This window comes from Schistocerca gregaria, chromosome 8, assembly GCF_023897955.1.
Source record: "Schistocerca gregaria isolate iqSchGreg1 chromosome 8, iqSchGreg1.2, whole genome shotgun sequence".
NCBI classification, from domain to species: Eukaryota; Metazoa; Arthropoda; class Insecta; order Orthoptera; family Acrididae; genus Schistocerca; species Schistocerca gregaria.
The window spans coordinates 376,971,535-376,992,365 of record NC_064927.1 but is presented as its reverse complement, the minus strand read 5'-3'; the positions used below and the strand labels follow the sequence as shown (position 1 = coordinate 376,992,365).

General features: G+C 43.8%; 1 protein-coding gene across 1 annotated transcript in view; it reads left to right on the top strand.

Moving 5' to 3' along the window:
• The window catches only part of LOC126284935 (TWiK family of potassium channels protein 18-like), a 1,181,210-nt gene that overhangs the window by 1,068,595 nt on the left and 91,784 nt on the right, over positions 1–20,831 (top strand). Inside the window, exons 6-8 of the mRNA XM_049984198.1 lie at positions 2,901–3,112; positions 7,291–7,589; positions 13,922–14,212. Coding sequence (XP_049840155.1) covers positions 2,901–3,112; positions 7,291–7,589; positions 13,922–14,207 — 797 coding nt within the window. The 3' untranslated portion in view covers positions 14,208–14,212. The remainder of the gene's footprint in view (positions 1–2,900; positions 3,113–7,290; positions 7,590–13,921; positions 14,213–20,831) is intronic.

The window sequence follows — 20,831 nt, the reverse complement described above, 5'->3', positions numbered from 1 at the left end:
AAAAAATGGAAATTTCATGGGATTATATGGCGTTATGTTTCGATCGCAGTATTATTTCGTGTTAACCGATATTTCGCTTTACTAGTTTTCCGTTTTATTTTAATTATACATTGTGTGATCAAAAGTTTCCGGACACCTACTAGTCAACGTTAATATGGGGTACGTCCACCATTCACCTTTATGACTGCTTCAGTGGTCCTGTGGACACTTTCACAGAGGTGTCTGAGAGTCTGTGTAGGAACAGCAGCCGACCTTCCTTAAGAGCCGAAACCACACAAGGTAGATATGCTGGACGCTGGGGTCTGGAGCGAAGTCAACAGTTCATTTGGCTCAGGTCGGGAATCTAGCCCCACCAGTTCTTTTCCGGAACATTATTGTCCTCAGATGCTGCTATACACAGTTCATCTGCTGTACTCAGTAAAATATTTTCATATGATTACGAATTCAGTCAACAACATCCTAACCACGAGAAACATCACCATACCATAACCCGACCTCATCTGTCCTTCATTGTTGGCACTACACATGCACCCGGCAAACCCAGCCCAACCGTCGCTTAGCATAGACTACAGATAAATGATGACATTTTCGGCCGGGAGGACCCATCCGGGGAAGTTCGGCCGTCGAGTACAAGTCTTACTTCAGTCGACGCCACATAGGGCGACTTGCGTGCCGGTTATGAGGATGAAATGATGAGGAGGACAACACAACACCCAGTCCACGAGCAGAGAAAATCTCCAAGCCAGCTGGGAATCGAACCCGGGCCCGCTACATGGGAGGCAAGCACGTTACCAATCAGCTAAGCAGGCGGACAGCATAGGCTACTGAAATGCATGTTATAAAGAGTGCTCAACAATTCCACACAATTCTTCCTAACTCTTTATGCACAACCATTGTGCTACCTGCACTGCTGGTAGTCCTATGCAACTCCCAAATGATTCCTCCCTTTGATTTCATGCGATTATTTACAACTAACAATCGCAATGCTCAATGGTCTCTGCCCGCTAATACATGAGCTCAGTCTGGTGTTGGTTTCGCTGTGGTTGTCCCTGTGGCGCATTTATTACTGAGGTGATATCCGTGACTTGTCCAGTTTCGGGGTCACTGAGGTTTCCTCACGGTCCCATACTACTGAAAACACATTGCTCCCTCCTCCTTTTATAGTGGTGGAGCGCTCTCGTGATGTCTTGTGTTAAATTCCACGTTACACAGGGGTGTCTGGACACTTTTTATGGGACAGTTTAGCTGCAGAGCCGGCCGCGGTGGCAGAGCGGTTCTAGGCGGTTCAGTCCGGAACGGCACGACTGCTACGGTCGCAGGTTGGAATCCTGCCTCGGGCCTGGATGTGTGTGAAGTCCTTGGGTTAGGTTTAAGTACACTACTAGCCATTAAAATAGCTACACCACGAAGATGACGTGCTACAAACGCGAAATTTAACCGACAGTAAGAAGATGCTGTGATATGCAAATGATTAGCTTTTCAGAGCATTCACACAAGGTTGGCGCCGGTGGCGACACCTACAACGTGCTGACATGAGGAAAGTTTCCAACCGATTTCTCATACACAAACAGCAGTCGACCAGCGTTGCCTGTGATGCCTCGTGTAAGAAGGAGAAATGCGTACCATCACATTTCCGACTTTGATAAAGGTCGGATTGTAGCCTATGGCGATTGCGGTTTATCATATCGCGAGATTGCTGCTTGCGTTGGTCGAGAACCAATGACTGTTAGCAGAATATGGAATCGGTGGGTTCAGGAGGGTAATACGGAACGCCGTGATGAATCCCAGCGGCCTCGTATCAGTAGCGGTCGAGATGACAGGCATCTTATCCGCATGGCTGTAACGGATCGTGCAGCCACGTCTCGAACCCTGAGTCAACAGATGGGGACGTTTGCAAGACAACAACCATCTGCACGAACAGTTCGACGACGTTTGCAGCAGCATGGACTATCAGCTCGGAGTTCATGGCTGTGGTTACCTTTGACGCTGCATCACAGACAGGAGCGCCTGTGATCATGTACTCAACGACGAACCTGGGTGCACGAATGGCAAAACGTCATTTTTTCCGATCAATCCAGGTTATGTTTACGGCATCAAGATGGTCGCATCCGTGTTTGGCGACATCGTGGTGAACGCACATTCGAAGCTTGTATTCGTCATCGCCATACTGGCGCATCACCCAGCGTGATGGCATGGGGTGCCATTGGTTACACGTCTCGGTCACGTGTTGTTCGGATTGACGACACTTTGAACAGTGGACGTTACATTTCAGATGTGTTACGAGCCGTGGCTCTACCCTTCACTCGATCCCTGCGAAACCCTTCATTTCAGCAGGATAATTCACGACCGCATGTTGCAGGTCCTGTACGGGCCTTTCTGGATGCAGGAAATGTTCGACTACTGCCCTGGCCAGCAGATTCTCCAGATCTCTCGCCGATAGAAAACGTCTGGTCAATGGTGGCTGAGCAACTGGCTCATCACAATTCGCCAGTTACTACTCGTGATGAAATGTGGTATCGTGTTGAAGGTGCATGGGCAGCTTGTACCTGTACACGCCATCCAAGCTCTGTTTGACTCAATGCCCAGGCGTATCAAGGCCGTTATTGCGGCCAGAGGTGATTGTTCTGGATACTGATTTTTCAGGATCTATGCACCCAAATTGCTTGAAAATGTAATCATATGTCATTTCTAGTTCAATATGTTTCTCCAATGAATACCCGTTTTTCATCTGCATTTCTTCTTGGTGTAGCAATTTTAGTGGACAGTAGTGTAGTTCTAAGTTCTAGGGGACTGATGACCAAGATGTTAAGTCCCATAGTGCTCAGAGCAATTTGAACCATTTGATTTTTAGCCGTAGAGCGTAGAAGTGCTTGAGTTATGACGGCGGCGCGTGCCGGCAGGTTACGGCAACGTGACGCCCAAGACTGAGTGGGGGAAGCTGGCGACGATCGTGTACGCCATCGTGGGCATGCCGCTGTTCCTGCTCTACCTGTCCAACATCGGCGACATCCTGGCGCGCAGCTTCAAGTGGACGTTCGCGCGCCTCTGCCTGTGCCGCGGCTGCGCCCGCCGCCGCCGCCTCCCGCCGCCTCCGCCACCGCCCCCCTGGCAGGTAAGTGAGCCGCTGCCTCGTCTTCACGTTACCGTCTGCTCTGCACCACCCGTTTCCGAAAGGATTCTTGCCTTTCTCAGGGGACGTAAGTGTCGAAATACCAGAGTTGTCAGTGTTTTACGTCGGAGTTGACCTACTCAGAAAGTCTAATTTGTCATCTCATAAAATTCAAGGTGTGATGTCAATCGTCGATACCATTAATAACTAGTTCATCGACTCAGGAAGGCTAAGAGGAATGCGACAAATAAAATCTTGCAGAGTCGTTAAGAACAATCTGTCCATGGCAGTGAGCGATGGTTTAACGGGCTTGCGCCATCTGTTAGCCAGAGACATACCCGCTGATTCAGTTCTTTCACCGCCGTACCGCACTGATTACGAGTGTTATTCCCTATCTGCACTTACCTGATCCGCATTCGTTCTGACCTGCGTAGCATACCTTCTCTTTGCATTACTCAAAACAGTTAGTGAAGAACTTTGTACATCTTCAAATAAGTAGAAAGGAAACTAGTGAAAAAACAATATTTTGTCAAGCCCGTATGTCATTCTGTAGTTTTTAAGTACATTAGCATCAATACCAACGTAAAGACTCAACGTCCAGAATTCACGGAGCTTGTACTGTAGCAGCCACTTCCTCGGAATACTAATCTCTCTTAAAATTGCCTATCTAGTGACTCCTCGCTGAGATCAAGTGATAATTGCACTGGCATATGGGACTTAGTAAAGGAAACGCCAAGATTCTTAAGAAACACGCGACCGTCTCCAAGATGACAAAAAATGACGCCCGCAATCAGGATCAAAAAGCCATCGGCGATTGCCAAAGATAACACTAAGAAAGTCTGCAGTAAGATAGGAAGCATTGACCTATTTACCGACATCATTCTGAGAGATGACTCAATAGCGCATCATAATCTTTGTCCATAGCAGCTAATCCCGTCTATATCTGTAGATGTTGTCACATTCAAAAATATAATTTTGAAACAGCAATGAAAGTGACTTCCTATGCGACTACTCGTATTTAAAGTTTGCTAACATCAGATGACCAACCGAAAAGATTATTGCGTCAGTGACGCGCAACAGACATCCCTTACAGATCCATCCTCGGTCAGCGCCTCTTGAGGTCTGGCTCAAACGAGTTACTCCTACCCTTATTTATGTTCTTATTGCCGACTATGACTTTAGAAGTGTCACTTTTCCGACAGTATATAATTTTGATATTGTGAAGCTCAACACGTGTTCCTCCCTTGTTAATTCACTCCGAAATCTCAAATATATTCTGCAGTCGCTATCTCTGCTACAAAACTTGTCTGATTGGTGAAGGTTCCACCTCCAGAATCGACTCGTCTGCTTTCTACAAATTTACAATAATGATATATGCTGAAGAAACGAATTAAATTTTGTGCCAGAGGCGGGATTTGAACCCAGATCTCCCTGTTTAATAGTCAAGTGTGCTAGCCATTATACCGCAGTAGCAGTCTAAGTAACTACTCTTGTCCTATGCCCTCCCTAACGCAAACTTCCATCCACATCTTCAGTTTATTTTCCCCTTCTAAAATAGTCACTATTTTCAAGGCTCTACGGTATTGGAATAGCATCTCAGCGTTGGATATAATGGGGAAATCCTGCCTATACCCCAGGTGTAAGTGATCTATAGACCTGTTAGTAAGCAAGGAAATCTGAGTTCAGATCCAAGTGGCGGCATAAATTTTATTTCGTTTCTTCGGCTTCTATCATTATCATAGATAACGTTGCGGCGCAGATGTTTTTACATCAATTCTGCAAATTGTCCTCACCAAATGGTTTCCTCATATGGAAAAAGTGGAAGACAATACAAGGAATGAGTCAATATTTGATAACTCATAGTAGCAGCAAGTCTGTTTCCAATGAAGAATGGCATGTAGAGTTCTCGTGGATTCCCCAGCTCTCCCTCCCCACTCTCCCTCTCCACGCCACAGAGACAGCATCCCGATCCACTTCTATCTAACAGACTCCCCTATCAAAAAATGGAAAACCAAAACCACAGCCAGTTCATAACATCGTGTAGTAATTGTCTTTCGGCAGCAGGGAAATACTGTAGTTATATAAGGACAGTATAGACTCCCAAAGATAGTTATACTATTTTCCTGCTGCCGAAAACGAATTACCGCCAATATTTACCCTCTGGTTTTGGCTCTTCTAGTGATGATACTCTCGCATGGAGTTTTCAGTGTGTACCAGGTATGCACACAAATAAACAAACAAACAATTGATTAACTTCATATTTTATAGGTGACACTTAAAACTTCATAACTACCTCCCCTATCTTGGTGATTGTGTGGATGATATTCTGCCTCAAAATCGATGGTACGTCTGCAGTCGAAGTTCAAGTTTTTCAAAGCTCTATCAAACTGTACGTGCAATAATGGATCCCGATGTGTTTGAAATTGGCACCATCTTCATTTTCTATCATTATGGCAGACAGTTCCTTCTTCTCGTAGAGGCCTTTAATGTATCTTCATAAACTTTCCTTTATTTTCTATTTATTTTCGATCATTTGTTTTTCTATTCCTTCACATGTTCCCTGTATCCATTTCGCTTTTGCATCTTATATTTGCATGATTCCTAAGAGGCGAGTCTGAGAAGTTATGCCACTACAAAGATGCGAGATCTGATATAGCCGACTGTCCTCATACGTACACGACACTGTGCACAAACGCAGTAATTATGATCACCCTAAAGTATGCAGCTGTCAACTAATCCTTCTAAGAGACGGCGACAGGGGTGACTTGCTTCGTATCATGTATCGCACTAAAAAATGATTACAAGGTCTTCACAAGCTCTCAAGACATTTGGTAAAAGACGCATCTGCACTTTTCTGGCATCCGCACGATAAGAATTACATACGTCAATTCTATCTGAAAAGGCACGTACTCATCGCCGCCGGGTATACTTTCGTCACATTCTTTCTGCATACGCCTGGCCCATCTTCATGAAGTTTATATTCACCGTTTTCGGTTGAAGTGCTGATCATCTTCATGTTCCATTCTATTAGGAAGTTTCTCAAACTATAGCTATATTCACTTTCATGCCCATATCAAGGCAAACGACTTTGGACACTTGTTTCGCAATCTATTTCCCCTCAAGTATTTTATGCCTGCTGTATGTATTTTTCTGTTATCTTTCTTTTTATTTATGCACCTCTCAACTACACACTACATTTATGGTATCCTCATAGTTTCTATATTTTTCATTTTATTATGTTTTATGATCTTGCAGTTAAATGTTCCACTGATAATATCACATATCGTTTGAAATTTGTACATGTTTTCCATCTAATTTATTATCATCATCACATCTCATATAGCACCTTGGAATTTAAAATCTGACATTCAAGAAATTTTATTTATATTTTATGGATTGCAAACTTCATCTTATGTAATGAAATTTAAGAATGTCTTGTGTGGTTGCCACGTTTAATCACATTACTGCTAGAAGGAGCTCATCTCGACATTTTTTATAAGCGATACACTACGTTCGATGATGACAAGACTTTTCTTCTCATTACCTTTCGTTGTGCTCGTGGTGATGCTGTAGAGATAATAGGAGTTTGAATAAAGCCTTTATGTCTTTTCAGACCCAAAAATGAGTGGACAAATAACGGATGGCAAGGTGCTAATATCTCAAGTTGTAGTTTCATTCTTCGTGCTATTGTTTGGAAACTAATTATTTCCTGTAATTACGCCAGCGATTTCCTGATTCTGGAAACAGTTTGTAAAATTTTTCTTTTTAAAATTCAGTCTTGATCACACCACGTATCTTACAAGACCATAGGTGACCGGTTTCGGTCATATCAAATGACCATCATCAGACCCATGGCATCCTTAGAAGATGATAGTTGGAGCACTCTTCTCAGCTTGATGTCACAGCATCTGAGAAGAGTGCTCCAAGTACCATCTTCGAAGGATGCCATGGGTCTGATGATGGTCATGTGATATGACCGAAAACGGTAACCCATGGTCTTGTTAGATACGTGGTGTGATCAAGACCGAATTTTAAAAAGAAAAATTTTAAAAATTTTTGATCACTGTTCCAAAAACGTTTATTAAAATAGTTTGTAATTTTATCGACTTGTGTTCTTATACGATCACGAGTGTAATATGCTCAGAACTGGGTTACGCCTGATGCGTTTCTCTGATGCGCAGAGGTCGTCATCGGCTCCAGCGTCCTTCCAGGAGTTCCAGATGGAGCGCCGGGCGCCCCCGATGCGCCGTTCGTTGGGCCAGCGACCCCTGGGAACGGAGGCAGACCTGGGGATGGGCATGGGCGGCCTGCGTGACCTCGACGGCGGCGGCGCCTTCTCCGAAGACGGCGTCGTCTCCGACCCGGAGGCCGACGAGGACCTCGACGACTCCGCTGACGAGGACTCCACCAGCAGCACGTCCAGCTACGACCCGCAGTCCGTCACCGTGCCCGTCACCCTCTGCCTGGCCATCATGGTGGGGTGAGTCTGCTGAAAGCAGCAACGACAGGCCTCAGATTCCTCGTACCGATTTGTTTTTAATGTGATTTTCGTCCTCTCTTCCAAGGAGCAGAGTGGACACTTGTAGATGGGACCCACTAGAGTAGTGCTTGTCAAACTGCGGTACGCGGGCAGAACACGTTCTGTGTCAAGGATTCGTACGGCCCCCGGTTCTCAGACTTATTTTATAATGCGAGTAATATGCATGTAGTAACTACGTCAGCTCCCGAATTCCGTAAGTCATCTAACCTTAAGAGCTTCTTAACAACGTAGCCTTGCTGTTCAGTAAAAGAAAAAAAAAACCGCATTGGTGTAGTTGACTCTGAGCTAAGTAAAGTAGGTCGCTTATCTCAGGCGTAGAGGGAAAAGTAGCATGACCACTGCCAGGTTAGTGGATGTGAGAGGAGGAATGTTTCATTGTTCGTCTTTTAGTATCGACAACTCACGGGTGTGTGCTATCATACCGATCGCCTGCTATGGTAAAAATTTCGAACAGGCGTAACATGAATTTGTGAATACGCATTATAGAGACGGCTCTCTTAAAATGTGGTACATATTTGTAGCAAGGAATATGAAAGTAAATTAACGCTATTGTAATTTCTTGGGCTCAGAAAAATATCTAATGAATTTACGTACCGCCTAAGATCAAATCAAGAACTGTATCATCGATTTGAAAATATCACCACCACAATGAAGAAAGTCTTTCTATGGACATATTAAAGGAATGGAATCAGAGAGTCTCGCCAACAAGATTCTTCTCTTCCTGGAGAACAGGAAGGGTGAAAGAAGTAGACTAATATGTAGAAAAATGCGGCATCACGGCAGGAGAAATTTTGAACACGCAGTTCCTTAGGAAAAAGGTTACGGAGGTGAAGGATTTCTTCGAGGAGAAAACGAGGATGAACATTCTCGGAAGAACAACGTACACGAGTGAGCCAACGGATAAAGAAGTACTGGCGAAAGAGGAAGGAAGAGAACTTTAGAAAGCGAAGGTAGTTCTGCAAACTTAGCCCATAGATAAATAAATAAATAAATAATAGTACGCTATGACCTGTACAAAAATTACATTAAAACCTTTAGTTACCTTCTGTAGTCGTATCTCATTTTGCATAATGCATTTAAATGTGTATACAGTTACTGTTGTTAATCAATTAACCATACAGTCACGCAGGCAACACAACAAAATCTATTTAGACAACTACAATGTTACAATGTTAGGGTCGCTGAGTGTGGCAGCAATCTCAAACCGATAACAGTGGACATGAAGTGTTTCGAATGCTGCAATATTTCTGCGATCAGCACTTCGCTCTTACTGTAGCTAGTGTGTTACGATCTAATGTCGTACTAACATATGTGGGTTGCCAGTTAATAATGAAATCGGCTTGAGGTGCCGCCCTACGTTGTTAGTACTGACTCTTCAGCAAACACGATTGACGACCACGTCATCAGAGAGTAGAGGATCTTTCCAGCAAGTGTGGAGAATCTCTGGAAATCACCGTCTCTTACGATGCCCTTATAACCGATCCTGAGGGCACCGGAGGAGATAGGGAGTGTTCAAACTGCTATTTCCTCATTCGTTCCGATATCTTAAGTGACTTTTGCACTCTACAAGGCTTCTAGCTGAGGAGACGTGTTATGATAATCATATAGTTTAGTTTTCCATCCCCCTAGATGCTATGGCGTCGCTGAGGAGATAAAGAATCATGTGCAGATGTGAAGAACAATGGATGGGAGTGTCAGAGAGCATGATGCAGCTAGTAGCCAACAATGCCATTTTAACGTACCTCCTTCCAGACACGCAGTAGACAAGATCTCTTCTGTAAAGTTTGTAAGGTAGGAGATGAGGTACTGGCGAAAGTAAAGCTGCGAGGAGATGGCGTGAGTCGTGCTTGGGTAGCTCAGTTGATAGAACACTTGCCCGCGAAAGGCAAAGGTCGTGAGTTCGAGTCTCGGTTCGGCACACAGTTTTAATCTGCCAAGAAGTTTCATATCAGAGCACTCTCCGCTGCAGAGTAAAAATCATATTCTGGATGAGCTCTTCCCATTCGTTTTCTCATAGGACACAGCTCTAAGACACATGGTTTATTTCTCCAGCGAGAGGAACGTGAAACATGTGGCGACTGTGGTGTACATATTACAGTGCGGCACCTTTTGAGTGAACCTGTCTGTCTTTCAGACAAGAAAACAAAGATTAATTTATCTAGGGAGATTAGTTTACCCGCTAATGTGCCCTCTATTTTAGATGATCAATGTGACACGGATTTTAAGATTCTGTGAAACATCCGACTTGCCCCCTAAATTACTTACGACTTTTTAATGTGTTAATTTTCAGAATGGCTGGCTCATTCTTTTTTTAATTAGTGATCAAGCAGCCACATATCCTTGTGTCGTTGTTTCAACTGCCTTCTTGTATTATCTGTGTTTTACGAGAGCATGCTGTAAACTAAAGCCTCCGAACTTTTTTTACTGTGTTCTCAATATCGGCTGAGGTATTAAATGCCATGGATGTTCTCGTCAAATTTCACGCTTCTCCTGACGCAAGTTGCAACCTTCTGTCACTAGAGAGCAGCGAATTGGAGCGTGTAACATGGCGGTGCGTAACGTAAATAGGCCGGTGCGTGAGAAACAGCGTGCTGTAATCGAGATTGTAAATGCAGAAAACGTTCCTCCAATTGAAATGCATAGAAGAAACAAAACTGAGTAAGGTGATGATTGTATCGACATGAGTAATGGGCGACGCTGAGTTGTTCGTGCCCATAATGAAGCAAACGGTGGTTCTAAACTCAACGCGTTTGAGAGAGCTCAGATATTTCGTAAATAAATTAATATCTGCGAGGACTTCACTTTGATATGATGAAGCGATGCAAGCGGAGCTGAGGTAATTTATTCATGAACGAAGTGAAACATTCTACATGGACGGTATCAAAACACTGGTCTCTCGTTGGGAGAAATGTGATGGTTCCCTGGTTGAATATTTTGGGAAAAAAAATGAAAACGTGCAGAATAAAGACGTAGAACGTTAAAAACATTTGTTTGATTTATAAAGATTTAAGAGTTTTGACATAAAAAGGTAGAGCCATTACTTTTAAGCACACCTTCGTAATAGAACGTTTGACATGCATCCGGAAAAGCAAGCACATTACCGTGCCGCTTCTGGGATTCGGGGAACCGAGCATCCACCTGATTGAATACACCTCTCTGTAAACGAGGACTGGTGAGCCCACAAATCTGGACGTGGCTTCTAGTCGGTTTCCTACAACCTATTAGGTGAATATAATGTTTTTAATCATGTCTCGCCTCAGATATACATTGTTGTTGTTGTGCTCTTCAGTCCAGAGACTGGTTTGATGCAGCAGCTCCATGCTACTCTATCCTGTGCAAGCTTCTTCATCTCCCAGTACCTACTGCAACCTACATCCTTCTGAATCTGTTTAGTGTATTCATCTCTTGGCCTCCCTCTACTATTTTTACCCTCCACGCTTCCCTCCATTACAAAATTGGTGATCCCTTGATGTCTCAGAATATGCCCTACCAACCGATCCCATCTTCTAGTCAAGTTGCGCCACAAACTCCTCTTCTCTCGAATTCTATTCAATACTTACTCATTGGTAATGTCATCTACTCATCTAATCTTCAGCGTTCTTCTGTAGCACGGCATTTCGAAAGCTTCCATTCTCTTCTTGTCCAAACTATTTATCGTCCATGTTTCACTACCATACATGGCTACACTCCACACAAATGCTTTCAAAGACGACTTCCTGACGCCCAAATCAATACTCGATGTTAACAAATTTCTCTTCTTCAGAAACTCTTTCCTTACCATTGCCAGTCTACTTTTTATATCCTCTCTACTTCGACTATCATCAGTTATTTTGCTCCCCAAACAGCAAAACTCATTTATGACTATAAGCGTCTCATTTCCTAATCTAATTCCCGCAGCATCACCCGACTTAAGTCGATTACATTCCATTATCCTCGTTTTGCTTTTGTTGATGTTCATCTTATATCCTCCTTTCAAGACACTGTCCATTCCGTTCAGCTGCTCTTCCAAGGCCTTTGCTGTCTCTGACAGAATTGCAATGTTATCGGCGAACCTCAAAGTTTTTATTTCTTCTCCATGGATTTTACTACCTACTCCTAACTTTTCTTTTGTTTCCTTTACTGCTCGCTCAATATACATACTGAATAACATCGGGGACAGGCTACAACCCTGTCTCACTCCCTTCCCAACCACTGCTTCCCTTTCATGCCCCTCGACTCTTATGACTGCCATCTGGTTTCTGTACGAATTGTAAATAGCCTTCCGCTCCCTGTATTTTACCCCTGCCACCTTCAGAATTTGAAAGAGAGTATTCCAGTGAACATTGTGAAAAGCTTTCTGTAAGTCTACAAATGCTGGAAACGTAGGTTTGCTTTCCCTTAATCGATTTTCTAAGATTAGTCGTAGGGTCAGTATTGCCTCACATTTATGCGGAATCCAAACTGATCTTCCCCGAGGTCGGCTTCTACCAGTTTTTCCATTCGTCTGTAAAGAATTCGCGTTAGTATTTTTCAGCTGTGACTTATTAAACTAATAGTTCGGTAATTTTCACATCTGTCAACACCTGCATTCTTTGGGATTGTATTTATTGTATTCTTCTGGAAGTCTGAGGATATTTCGCCTGTCTTATACATCTTGCTCACCAGATGATAGAGTTTTGTTAGGACTGGCTGTCCCAAGGCCGTCAGTAGTTCCAATGGAATGTTGTCTACTCCTGGGGCCTTGTTTCTACTCATGTCTTTCAGTGCTGTGTCAAACTTTTCACGCAGTATCGTATCTCCCATTTCATCTTCATCCACGTCCTCTTCCATTTCCATAATATTGTCCTCAAGTACATCGCCCTTGTATAGACTCTCTATATACTCCTTCCACCTTTCTGCTATCCCTTCTTTGCTTAGAACTGGGTTTCCATCTTAGCCTTTGATATTCATGCAAGTGCTTCTCTTTTCTCAAAAGGTCCAAAGATATACGTTACGAAAAATTTTGAGATGCTTCTGACACTTGCACACGCGATTCAGGTTAGACGCAGGCAGTTGGGGTACACAGATTCCATGTGGAGTGGTGCAGTCAGAAAGGACATCCTGGCAAGCAACTGCCTTGTCATTGCTAAAACCCGTGTATTTATTGCTGCCCCGTAGAGAAACAGGAAAGGGCAAAGAAGAAGAAGAAGAAGAAGGAGAAGAACAAAATGATGAAGAACATAACGTTTCACCGAATTTGCAACGCCTTAAGGGGGGTGTACGACGTCAAACGGGCCGACTTGGAGCAGGAGAGGCATGGCAGGACATTTTAATTTCCAGTGTCTACTCTTAGAAATAAATTCATAAAACTTTGTCAGCATAACCAGGAAGTATTCAGGATTCACACTCATTGCAGTGGAAGTTCGAAAACATAACAAAACAATTTTTTTATGTGTGAAATTTTATCATTTTTTCACTTACTAATGGTTGCATTTGTTGCTGTAGGTACACTTTTCTCCATAAGTTAGAGAGATTCTTCCATGAATTTTGCACATCATACATACCATACTTACATGTGTATGAAACTCTAGAATTTATTTAATTCATGAAAAAAGGAATGATCTGTTGTGTTTTAAACTTCATGTTTAGAGAAAACACAAATTTTGTAGTTAATTATCTAACTTTTTACCACAGTTTTTAATAGATTTGGAAAACTGTAGAGTTTCATACACCTATATGTATGGTTTGTATGCTGCGAAAAATTAATCGACCCATCTCTTTTACGTATGAAGAAAATTGTACCTATAACAACAAATGCTGCCATTAGTAAGTGAAAAAAATGATGAAATTTCACGTGTAAAGAAAATTACTTCGTTGTGTTTTCGAACTTCCACTGCTATGAGTGTGAATTCTGAATGCTTCCTGGTCATGCTGACAAAGTTTTATGAATTTATTTGTAAAAGTATAGACAGTGGTAATTAAAATGTCCTGTGGTGCCTCTCCTGCTCCAAGACGGCCCGTTTGTCGTCCTGCCCCCCTTAAAAGTTGCCTGGTTGTGTGACTTTGAGTGTCAACGTGGAAGATATTGGGACAGTTCAGCTTCTTTTTAGATAAGACTTTCGAGTATCTTTTATTTTTTTGAAACGATTTAGATTTTTTTTAGATATTATAGCTACATACATTTCAGCTTCAGGGGCTGACTGTCGTTCAGAGCCTAGTCCCACACACACACACACACACGCACAAACACACAATTTTACTAATGATTTCGTCAGACAGGTGGTCGTGGCTGAAGCGGCGCCGCCGTGTTGCAGGTACGTGTGCGGGGGCGCCTTCCTCTTCTCGGAGTGGGAGTCGTGGGACTTCCTGGACGGCTCGTACTTCTGCTTCATCAGCCTGAGCACCATCGGCTTCGGCGACATCGTGCCCGGCGACAAGATCTACAGCGAGGGCATCGAGCTGAGCTTCATCTTCTGCAGCATGTACCTGATGCTCGGCATGGCGCTCATCGCCATGTGCTTTAACCTCATGCAGGAGGAGGTCGTCCACAAGATCCGCTCGTGCGTGCGCTCCGTGCGCAACTGCTTCGGCTGCCGGTGACACAGGTGTGTAGCACGCGACACCTTCCTTCCTCTCTTTCGCTCCTTCAGTGTGGCAGGGTCGGCATGGTTAGTCGGATTTTGCAATGTTAGTGTAAGGGGTGGCGGGATGCTCTTCTTGCCACCACCCCGTACCCCCCGGGACGGAATTAGTGAACCCCAACAGCCTGCGACTAGTGTAATCCATGGAATAGTGCGAAAGTGTTCAAATGTCTGCGAGCCGTGTAAGTGAGGCGGAATGTGGGGACCAAGCCGGTATTCACCTAGGGGGATGTGGAAAACCACATAAAAACTACATCCTTGCGGACGGCACCCGACCGTCGTCGTTAATCCACCGAGCGGATATGGCAATGTTAGTGTAAGGGATGGCCGGATGCTCTTCCTGCCGCCACCCCGAACCCCCCAGGACGGAGTTACTGTACCCCAACTGTCTGCACTAGTGTAATCCATGTAATAGTACGAAAGTGTTCAAATGTCTACGAGCCGTGTAACTGAGGCGGAGCCGGCCGGGGTGGCCGAACGGTTCTAGGCGCTACAGTCTGGAAGCTAGCGACCGCTACGGTCGCAGGTTCGAATCCTGCCTCGGTCATGGATGTGTGTGATGTCCTTAGGTTAGTTAGGTTTAAATAGTTCTAAGTTCTAGGGGACTGATGACGACAGCAGTTAAGTCCCATAGTGCTCAGGGCCATTTTAAACTGAGGCGGAATGTCGGGACCCGCCTGGTATTCACCTAGGGGGGGGGGGGGGGTGGAAAACCACCTAAAAACTACATCCAGGCTGGCTGGCACCCGACCGTCTTCGTTAATCCGCCGAGTGGATTGGAACCGGGGCCTACGCGCTTACCCGAGTCCAGGAAGCATCGCATTAGCGCTCTCTGCTAATCTGGCGGGTCTGTAGCACGCGACACCGCCGGCGCTTTTACCCGTACAGCACCAACATTGAATTTAGCCACTAGTTAAGGTTTGTGTCCATGTAGCATATGTTACACATGCTGCGTTCCCCGCTCTGATGCGTCTCCTGAAGCCACGCTGCCGAATTTTTCATTGAAAAAATTATCCTTACCAGATCCTGAATTGATTATATTGAAAATAATAGTGTGTTTATAGATTACAGACGTCGTAATTCTGCTTCATTGAAGCACATTTTACGTACACTGAGGTGGCAAATATCATGGGATAGTGATATATACCGGGTGATCAAAAAGTCAGTATAAATTTGAAAACTGAATAAATCACGGAATAATGTAGATAGAGAGGTACAAATTGACACACATGCTTGGAATGATATGGGGTTTTATTAGAACCAAAGAAATACAAACGTTCAAAAAGTGTCCGGCAGATGGTGCTTCATCTGATCAGAATAGCAATAATTAGCATAACAAAGTAAGACAAAGCAAAGATGATGTTCTTTACAGGAAATGCTCAATATGACCACCATCATTCCTCAACAATAGCTGTAGTCGAGGAATAAGGCTGTGAACAGCACTGTAAAGCATGTCCGGAGTTATGGTGAGGCATTGGCGTCGGATATTGTCTTTCATCATCCCTAGAGATGTCGGTCGATCACGATACAATTGCGACTTCAGGTAAACGCAAAGCCAATAATCGCACGGACTGAGGTCTGGGGACCTGGAAAGCCAAGTATGACGAAAGTGGCAGCTGATCACACGATCATCTCCAAACGACGCAAGCAAGAGGTGTTTCACATGTCTAGCAATATGGAGTGGAGCACCACCCTCATAAACATCGTACGTTCCAGCAGGTGTTTATCAGCCTGGCTGGGGATGATGCGATCCTGTAACTATCAGCGTACCTCTCACCCGTCACGGTAGCAGTCACAAAACCAGAATCACACATTTCCTCGAAGAAAAAAGGCCCGATTACGGTAGATGTGGTAAATACAACCCATACTGTGACTTTCTCGGCATGCAGTGGAGTTTTCACGACAGTTCTAGGATTTTCGGTAGCCCAAATTCTGCAGTTGTGGGCGTTGACAGACCGTCGGAGCGCGAAATGAGCTTCGTCGATCCACAATACGTTACTCAACCGATCGTCATCTTCCGCCATCTTTTGAAACGCCGACACCGCAAATGCCCTCTGCTTCACTAATTCGTCAGGTAAAAGTTCATCATGACGATTTATTTTGTACGGATAGCATCAGTGGGTACGCCTAAGTGCCAACCAAACAGTACTGTATGGAATGCCGGTGCGACGTGCGACTGCACGAGCGTTGACGTTCCAGTGCACAGACGAACCCGCTACAGTCTTCATTTCTTCCTGAACTGTCTCAGCAGCATTACACCTTGTGCTCGGTCGGCCACTACGGGGTCTATCGTCTAAACAACCCGTGGCTTCGAACTTCGAAATCATTCTCGCCACAGCTGCATTTGTCAACGGACGCTTACCCTTTCGAATCCCCTTCCTATGGCGATAGGATCGTAACGCTGAACTAGCACATTCCCCGTTTTGATAATACAGCTTCACTAAAAGCGCTTTTTCAATTAACGTTAAAATGCTGCGACTGTTGCCGCATTTGATTCTCTCTCTCATTACAGCTCCTTTTATACACGATTGTTGTGCGCAGTCACTGACGTTTTTCTGTCCAGCGCCATCTGTTGGAAATTTTGTGAATTTTGTTTCTTTTTTGTTCTAATAAAATCCGATGTCATTACAAACATGTGTGTCAATTTTTACCTCTCTATCTGCATTATTTCGTGGTGTATTAAGTTTTCAAATTTATACTTACTTTTTGGTCACCCGGTACACAGAGAGACGGTAATAGTATCGCGTACACAAGGTAGGAAAAGGCAGAGCATCGGCGGAGTTGCCGTTTGCACTCAGGTGATTCATGTGAAAAGGTTTCCGCCGTGATGATGGCCGGACGACGGAAATTAACAGCCCTTGAAAGTGGAATGGTAGTTGGGAGCTAGACGCACGGGACATTACCTTTCGGTGATCGTTAGCGGATTCAATATTTCGAGATCCACTGAGTCAAGACTGTGCCGGGAACACCACATTTCCGCCATTACGTCCCACCACGGGCTAAGTAGTGGCGTAAACTCAATGAACGAGTGCAGCGGCATTTCCGTGGAGTTGTCTGTGCTAACATACAAGCAATAGTGCGTGAAACAACAGCAGAAATCAATGTGGGACGTAATCGGGTTGAGTATGAAACGACCCCTTTGCAAAATTATAAATTACTGTGCTGGTAAACCCCTTACGTTATTTGATTTTCAGACAGCTCAGCAAAATTGAACGTAGTCAGACATTTCTCTCTTTACTTATTCTGATCAACAGGAAACTGACACACAATGTATTCTTTAGCGCAACGCAATCTGACTTTCAATAATCCCTACAAAAGAATGGCCCCGACTAACAATAACCTATACCTTTCATGAATCACTTACCTCACAAAAATCTTCGTTACCCGAACTACTGCAATATAGCGAGCGCCAATACTGCCAGCTAAATAAAAGATATAACTACGGAAGGCACTAACTACTTCATAGTCAGCAAATGAAAGATTTTGACAGAGAAGAATCAATGTATTTACCTTAATAATGTTCAAAAGTCGTAATATATATTAGTTCATGACATCCAGTCTTACAAATTTCCTTTTTCTGGCGGGACACGTCCAGATCGTCCGCTCTCAAAATTCTGCCATCTCTCTCCCCACATCCACCACTGCTAGCTGCTCACCTCCAACTGCGCAACGCTTACGTGCTGTTCACATCCAACTGCCCAACTCCACAATAGCAAATATTCAACAATGCGAATAGCCACAGACTGCCCACAGCACAGTCAGTGATTTTCGTACTGAGAGCTACGTGGCGTTACCAACATAAAAACCTAAACAGCCTACTTACAAGTGCGGTGAAATCTGGCGTTAACTGGCTATGGTTGCAGACGAGCGACGCGAATATCTTTGCTAACAGCACGACGTCGCCAGCAGCGGCTCACCTTGGCTCGGGAGAACATCGGTTAGACCCTAGACGCCTGGAAAACTATAACCTGGTCAGATGAATTCCGATATCTGTTCGTAAGAGCTAATGGTACGCTTTGAGTTTGGCTCAGACTCTACGAAGCCAAGGAACCAAGTTGTCAACAAGACATTGTGAAACCTTGTGGTGGGTCCATACTAGTGTGAGCTGTGTTTACATGGAATGGACTGACTCCTGTGGAAGTTCGGCTTCTTGGAGAGCATTTGTAGCCATTCATGGATGTCATGATCCCAAACGAGGATGGAATTTTTGTGGATGACGCTGCGTCATGTACCCAGGCCACAATTATTCCCAATTGGGTTGAAGAACATTCTGGACAGTTAGAGCGATTGGTTTGGCCACGTAGATCGTCCGACATCAGTCCCAGCGACCGTTTATGGAACGTAATAAGATGTCAGTTCGTGCATAAAGCCCTGCACCGGCAACACTTCCGCAGTTATGGACGGCTATAGAGGCAATATGGCTCAATATATGGCTAGTTAAGTCCATGTGACATCGAGTTTCTGATCTATGCTGCGACAAATGGGGTTAGGCGCGATATTAGCAGGTATCCCATGACATTCGTCGCCTCAGTGTATTGCAAACCGCCGCATATATTTAATTTACATATTCTCTTCCACTATAACCTGTTGTTTATTAATAGGAACATGCACCACAATATATTCGACAATGATATTTTACTCTACATTGTTAACAACGTTTGCCTAAAAATAATTTTTTGATATACCGTACCGTCAAAGGACGAACTCTAAGTGAAAGTTGAGTTGAGTAAAAGAAAAGTTGACATAGTCCCACACTCTCGTTTAGAGAAAAAATACGAGCTTAGTGAGAACACTTCGCCGTTAAAAAAAACAAAAGCGATAAATGTAAAGGTAATTTCAGAAGTAAGGCAGGACAATGTACAAATTCTTTATTTAAATGTGTTAATCTGCACTTAAATTGCTCAATGATTTACAAGATGAAACTTCTGTGTTATTTGATTCTGAAATAGCTGAGTAAAATTGCACGTTCTGAGCCTACATTCTCTTTACTTTTTCTTATCATGTCAACACTAACCCACAATATTCTAGCGCAACGCAATCTGACTGCTCACAAAAAAAAAGTACAATGTGACTTCAAATAATTAATACAAAAGAATTGCCCTGAATAAGAAGCAATCCTGAAAATAACCTATACATTTCATTAAGCACTTACCTCACAAAGACCTTCATTACGCGAACTACTGCAATACAGCGAGCTTCAGTACTGCCAGATAAATAAAAGATTCTAACTACTAAAGCCACTAACAACTAATAGGCATGTAGTTAGCAAAGGAAAGATTTTGTTGTAAACCGAATTATATATTTTTTACCTTAATATTGCGACATCCAGTTCAAACACAAGTATAAATCGTCATTGACATCCAGTACAAAGATATTTAATCATGAATAATTTTCAGTCTCCAAGCCGTATACTTCCAGATCGTTAGCCTACGCTAACACTTCAGATCTCTACCCTCCATTGATGCTAACGTCTCACATTTAACATCCATCACTGCTGGCTATTCACCTCCAACTGCCCGACAGTACTTCCATCACTGCTGGCGACTTACTTCCAACTGCCCAACATTACTGGCGATTATCTTCCAACAACGAGTCCGATCACCAATAGAATCTCTTAGGGAGAAAGCGCAGTCCGAGATCCAATGCAAAGCGCTACACAGCGGTGCCTACACAGAAGCAGTCCACTGACAGTATATAAATGATCTATACAGAAAGTGTCAGAAGCTCTCGAAGAGTGTCTGCAGGTGATGGGGCTGGCTGCAATGAGACACCAATGTAAACTGACTGTAGCGAACAGCAGCAATATCCTCAAATGATTGATAAAGGACTGGAAGGTCCCCTTGACCGCAAATAAATGTAAGCTGTTGACACATGCTTTGGTGAAGACATCCATTATTGCACAATTACACTACTGGTGACAAATTTCTGGAAATACTAACTAACGTAAAATACCTAGGAGGAAAATCTGGAGCGACTTTAAGTCGAATGAGGTGACATCAAACAAGTAACAGGAAAATCAGATGCTAGACGAGATTCGTAGTTCATAGTGAAATGTAAGTCATCGACGAAAGATGTGGATTACAGAGCGCTTGTGCGACTTTTATTGAGTATTGCTCCTCAGTCTGCATCTCTTAGGAGATTATATTAACAGATGAGACATATTAGATACAACGAAGAGCGGCGAGATTGTTATGGGCTCGTTTAGTCGGCGCCAGATCGTTGCGGAGATGTTCTACAAATTACAGTGGCAAAAGCTACAAGAGAGGCGTTGTGTATGACGGAGAGGTTTACCCTTGATATTCCGATAGGGTACGTCCGGGAAAGAGTGGCAGACATATCACTTGCTCTCTCACACGTCTCACGGAATGATCATGACGACAAAATTCGTGAAATTAAAGTTGATACGGAGATCTTCTGACAGTCATTCTTCCTAAGCACCATTCGCGAGTGGAAAGGCTGATCAGACAGTGGTACCAGAAGTGCCCTCCACCACTCACCGTCTGGTGGCAGGTTGCTTGCTGAGTATAAACGTAGAGGTAGGTGTACATGTCTGACAACCAGAATTAGTATGAATTGTAGTTAG